The sequence below is a fragment of the Arachis hypogaea genome, chromosome 16, assembly GCF_003086295.3.
Source record: "Arachis hypogaea cultivar Tifrunner chromosome 16, arahy.Tifrunner.gnm2.J5K5, whole genome shotgun sequence".
Taxonomy (NCBI): Eukaryota; Viridiplantae; Streptophyta; class Magnoliopsida; order Fabales; family Fabaceae; genus Arachis; species Arachis hypogaea.
In genome coordinates this window covers 10,349,437-10,355,150 of record NC_092051.1, presented here as the reverse complement: position 1 = coordinate 10,355,150, position 5,714 = coordinate 10,349,437, and the positions used below count along the sequence as shown (strand labels likewise).

The 5,714-nt window shown below is 35.7% G+C and overlaps 1 protein-coding gene across 1 annotated transcript; it reads left to right on the top strand.

Moving 5' to 3' along the window:
* The first annotated feature begins 4,024 nt into the window (after window positions 1–4,024).
* Window positions 4,025–4,979, top strand: LOC112756610 (RNA-binding protein BRN1-like). Its single transcript, XM_029293493.2, has 3 exons — window positions 4,025–4,362; window positions 4,488–4,631; window positions 4,714–4,979. The coding sequence occupies exons 1-3, from the start codon at window positions 4,047–4,049 to the stop codon at window positions 4,839–4,841; spliced, it is 588 nt and encodes a 195-aa protein (XP_029149326.1). The 5' UTR covers window positions 4,025–4,046; the 3' UTR covers window positions 4,842–4,979.
* Window positions 4,980–5,714: the final 735 nt, after the last annotated feature.

Below are 5,714 nucleotides of genomic sequence, written 5' to 3'. Positions count from 1 at the left end.
TAACTCATAATATTATATAATTAACAACTAAAACCTACTTTAATTCTAAATTGAAATCACTGAATAGAAAAATGATTTTTAACTAAATGATAATAATATATAGTTAATAACTAAAACCTACTTTAATCCTAAATTGAAGTTACTGAACAGAAAATTGATTTTTAACTAAATCATACTAATAATAATTAACAACTAAAACCTACTTTAATTCTAAATTAAATCCACTAAATAGAAAATTCATAATAATAGTTAACAATTAAACCCTAATTTAATCCTAAATGTCACTCACTAAACAGAAAACAAGTCGAACCTAATAAGTACTAATTAACAAGTAAAACCTGAATTGATCCTAATTTTAACAGAAAAAAAAAAAGAAAATTAATTTACCAGAGATTGGAGTGGACGGTGGCTGTTGGTGGCGACTGACAGAAGTGGATGGCGGAGACAAGGCGAGGGGCTGCCGGCAAGGATGTGGCTAGCGGCGAGGCTGACGCGTGGCAAGCCTCTGGCCGAGCTGCAGGGGTTGGAGTGGCCAGAAGAGAGAGAGATAGAGAGAGCGAGGGTGGGAGAAGAAAGGGGATGCTAAGACAGAATGAGGAGGCGGCGGCGGGGCTGACGGAGTGTCGGGAGGTAGAAGTGTTGGAGAGAGAGGCGGAGGAGAAATGGTAGAGAGAGTGAGAGAGAGAGGATGTTGGCGGTTTGAATTTAGGCAAAAGTTACCGTCGGATTTATTCGACGGTAAAATTCACTCCTTCTTTTTTGTTTTTCTGCCAATTGTTACCGTCGAATTTACTGTCGGAAAGGCGAATCCGTAGGTAATACTTTAACCTGACAAATTCGATGCCTATTTTGCCGATAACGCCGCCACTATTCTATGGCATTAAATCCGACAGTAAATTCGTCGGTACTCAACACTTTTTTTTGTAGTGTTTCTGAATTGAGATTATTGATACAAACTTAATCTATATTTATGTCAAAATCGAGCAAAAATCAAGTAAAACCGTTAGAAATCATTTGGCACTGGAATGGTCCTGAACGGATTTGGTCCTTCTTATGGTTGGTGGCTCGTAAGGCTATCCTTACTAATGCGGAGAGGAGAAGAAGACACTTGTCGGATAACTCTTGCTGCTCTCGTTGTAACGCGGATGATGAGACTTCGATCCATGTCCTTCGAGATTGTCGATATGCAAAATTGGTTTGGAATTTTCTCAACCTCGTACATCATAGTCAAGACTTCTATCATCTCAACTGCCGAGAGTGTGTATCTAGCAACCTTTCAAATAAATTTGATTAGTCTATTTTGTTTGGAGTGACTGCGTCGTTCTTGTGGTTCTACCGAAATAAATTAATCTTTGAAGGGTTGATGACTCACCCTGCTACTGCTGCTGCTTCCATTAAATCCCCAACTAATGAGAGTTTGAAGGTGATGAAGAGAACTCTTGATCTTAAGAAACGTGACCATGACCATGACCAGTTGATTAAATGGACACTTCTTCCTGAAACTTCCATCAAGTTGAAAATTGATGGCTCTTATTATTCGAGTACCACCAATGCCGCCTATAGGGGAGTGTTCCGTAATCATTTAGGCATGTGCTAGCTGAGCTTTTCATGCAATATCAGCAATTACTCCATTATGCATGCAGAGCTATGAAACATTGTCAAAGGCCTTCAAATAGCAGCAGCTAATAAATTCGAGCATGTGACTGTGGAGTCGGACTCGTTAATGGCCATCACTTTCATCCGAGAAGGTGCGGCTACTCAGCACCCTTGCAAAGCTCTGCTTGATGACATTGAGCTCTTGGGTAAGCGCTTGTAAACAGTGAATTGGAGCTATACTCTCCGTGAAGGCAATCATGTTGTTGATCTCTTGGCAAAAAAAATGGCAGTCTCTATCTACTGGACTCTATGTTTTTTATAGTCCTCCACCTGATATAAAATATGCTTTGCTAGTTGATGGTTGTGGCTAGGGGTGGCAAGCGGGAAAGCCCGCCCCGCCAGAAGCCCGTCCTTTGGCGGGCTGGCCCGCACCGCTCCGCCTAGTGAGGCGGTCCTAGAATCCCACCCCGCCCGCCTAATTACGGGCTGACGGGCTAAGCCCGCCAAAGCTCTTTTTTTTATTATTAACTATAAATAATATATATAATTTCACAATCATATTAATAAATTTATAATTTCTAAAGGCATAAAAAATTATAGTTTTTATATTCATAAACATTAAAATCTTTGTAATTATAAATATTTAATAAATATAATTATAAACCAAGTTTTCATCCAAAACATAAGTATAAATATTCTCTCCAAAGTAAAATAAACATAATTTAAAACATAATTATAAATATTGTCTCCAAAATAACATAAACATAATACAAACCACTCAATTTTTATCTTCATACTCTTGTAAGTTAGGTTGGGAGAAGTTAGGTTTTGGCCAAAACATTGTAAAAATACCCCCTCACTAAAAAAATACTAAGTCCAGCGGGGAAGTTCACCCCGCCCGCCAAAGCCTGCGGTTTAAGCGGTGCGGGTTAGACAGGATTTTGCTATTTGACGGTCCCAATTTTTTAGCTCGGTCCACCTTTTTTAGCGAGTTACGCAGGTCGGTCCGACGGGTTTAGACCCATTTGACACCCCTAGTTGTGGCTCTTTTAGATTAAAAGAAAGGTGATAATGTTTTGTCTTTTTATTTTTGGGATCCTAAACCCCCTACCCCACCAAAAAAAAATTTGTTATTCTTTATTGATGTCTATTTTTATTTCTTTATATATTTATAAATATAATAAAAGATAATGAAAAAGATTTTAGGCATTTGCTTTTCTTTATGTATCTTATCTAAATGGAATGCAACTTAAAGATTGTCAGATTGTTATATTTCATACTGGATCTCATTTTTGGAATGTCTATAATCAAAATTATTTTTATTTTTGGACATAATAATAAAAATTATTGGATCGGATAAAAAGGTCTATATGAATTTTATTAGGTCTATCTTCTAAACAGAAAGTATACTAAAGGCCCAAACAATTGAATTATAACATTTACTTTTTTTTTTCGGCCATTACACAACACTATTTTTACTCTTTTTATACCTCTAACAAATATTTGGGCCTCAATCATATACCAAAGAAAACTCTGAAACCAAATCTCTTCCCAAATAAAAGCTAACAAAAACATTCTTCGGAAAAGGGGATTGAAAAAGAAAGAGTAAGAAAGGAAGATATAGGATTTTGGGCCAGCAATGAAATAATGTTATTTTCTATAAATCGTTAGATAATTCATAGATAACGAAACTAAAAATAATGATTTCTCACTCATTTATTAGGGTTTTGATTACTCTCCATTCAATCTATAAATAACTACCTATTCTCATCGGTAAATCATCTTGGATAAAGTATCTCACGCTTAGAATATATATATCATTGTCTCATAAACTATTTTTAATGATAATGTTAGAGAAATTAAAAAAGAAATAGTCTAAATTTATTTTATTTAGTATTTATTAATTTTTTAAAAAAATATTGTGTTGTGAATATTTTTATATTGCTCTTGTATTGGATATTTGTGTCGTTTTCGCTGCTAGGCTCTTTCACATTTTTTTTTTGCTAACTAAATGTAATCAAATTTCAATATAAGTGCTAACTCCTAGATTTTCTCAAAAAAAAAAAAAAAAAAAAAAGACTATTACGGTAATTTCCATTCAAATAACAAAGATATAACTGTTAAGTCACCAGCAGTAATTTGGTGTTAAAAAATAATTTGGATAATAAACATAAAATTCGGATATTAAATTTTATTGTTGCTAAATCCTAATGTACCAAAAGAGATGTATCTTGTCATAATTTAAGTAATCTAACTAATCTTGTATTTTGTGAAAAACACAATTATGGTGTAATGTGAGGCCTAATTTGATGGGTAATTATATGTATTTTTATATGAATTAAAAAAAAGTACGTCCTAATTTTGAATGATAAGCGTTGAATTAATATATCAAAGACATTGAATATTAAAATATTAATTATTATTATTATGCTCCTGGAGGTTATGGGATCATGCCATACCGGATGCCACCGATGCAGAATCAACCCGGTTACCATAACATGATGCCGCACATGAATCAAGCAAATGCACTACGGCCCGAACTTGGCCCCAATATGAACCCAAGAAATTATCATGTGCCTCCTGCAAGTTATGTTGGCTCTTATCCTGCTGTTCCAGGCCTACAACATCCAATCGCATACGCAGGAGGCATGATTAGTCCAAGGCCTATGAGTAGTTCTCCTGGTTCTATTTCACCTGCAGGTGGTAATGGCAACTCTGGTACATCATCTTCAAGTGCTAGCAAGAGTTCTGGGGGTCAAGTTGAAGGTTGTTATATCTATATCTTATAAATGTTGGTACATGCATATTTATGTTGCTGGTTTCTTACATCTCTTTCATTATAAAGAGTTTAGGTGGTGACTATTTTGGTATCGTTTTAATTAATGTATTAGGACCACCCGGTGCCAACCTGTTTATTTATCACATACCTCAAGAATTTGGAGATCAAGAGCTTGCCACTGCTTTTCAACCATTTGGTAGAGTTTTGAGTGCTAAAGTTTTTGTCGATAAAGCAACCGGTGTTAGCAAATGTTTTGGTAAGCCCTTGCCCCATTTACTGATGAATTTGATAGGTAGTTTCCTATGGAGCTTGTGCCTGATGAGCTCCATTTCCTGCAGGGTTTGTTAGTTATGATTCCCCAGAAGCTGCTCAATCAGCCATTAGTATGATGAATGGGTGCCAATTAGGAGGTAAGAAATTAAAGGTCCAGCTTAAGAGGGACAACAAGCAGAGTAAGCCTTACTGATGAAGCTTAACAATGGAATTTTGTATAATTCACGTTGTAATTCATGACCCATCTGATGTTTATACAATTTGTAATTTCTGTAACATGAAATTTCATTTAGACATTGATTATTAATTTATTGATTTTTCCCCCCAAGAATGGCTATTGATTGTATTGTCTTCTGTAGTTTCATCCAGGATAAGAGGACTCTTTTCCTTTGGCTCTCTGCGTCCTGCGGCAACAACAACGTTTTCTTTTTTTCCTCTGTTTTCGTTTACTTTTCTTGTTTCTCACAGGTTGAGGTAGTGAGCCGAATATTGTTTGCACCAGCCGCTATCTATCGTTTAGCCAGCAGCACCATGGAAATTATGTGGCACGTAAAAAATGGCCCTATACACAAATATAGCAATTAATATAAAATAATACTGTGACAAGGCATAACATATAGATGGTTGATTGTATTTTTGTTCGGATTATTACAGCCACATCAGTAACTTTCCTGGAAAGTGGGCAGCGGGAAAGTGGATGCCGGATTTTTTAAGTAGGATTCGTAATGGATGCGGCACAAGCAGCTTTAGGATTTATTTAGAAAAAAAAGTAATAGAGAGTGATATAATGGAAGGTCATGCTATCCCTCCGTGTTGTGCTGAGAAAAAGACACATGTAGTTTTTATAAAGTTAAATTCCGTTCTCCGTTTTTGCTTAGGAGAGGGATTAGTTGTGATTTTTGAGATTTGTTATGTGAATAGCGGGCTTGATGGTATGGGCCAAAGTAGTAAATTTGAGGTCAAACAAAAACCGATAGGGAGAAAATTGCAGTGGAAAAAAAAGCCAACCCAAAATAAAAAAACAATCTACTATGTATTTTACTTTTTTCTGATGTAGCTAAATACT

What these genes read in the sequence shown, in the direction of transcription:
- LOC112756610 (XM_029293493.2), top strand. Translation starts at nt 4,047, where the DNA reads ATGCCATACCGGATGCCACCGATGCAGAATCAACCCGGTTACCATAAC. An exon ending in TTCTGGGGGTCAAGTTGAAG is followed by an intron (nt 4,363 to 4,487) that starts GTTGTTATATCT and finishes TTAATGTATTAG; the next exon opens with GACCACCCGGTGCCAACCTG. An exon ending in CGGTGTTAGCAAATGTTTTG is followed by an intron (nt 4,632 to 4,713) that starts GTAAGCCCTTGC and finishes CATTTCCTGCAG; the next exon opens with GGTTTGTTAGTTATGATTCC.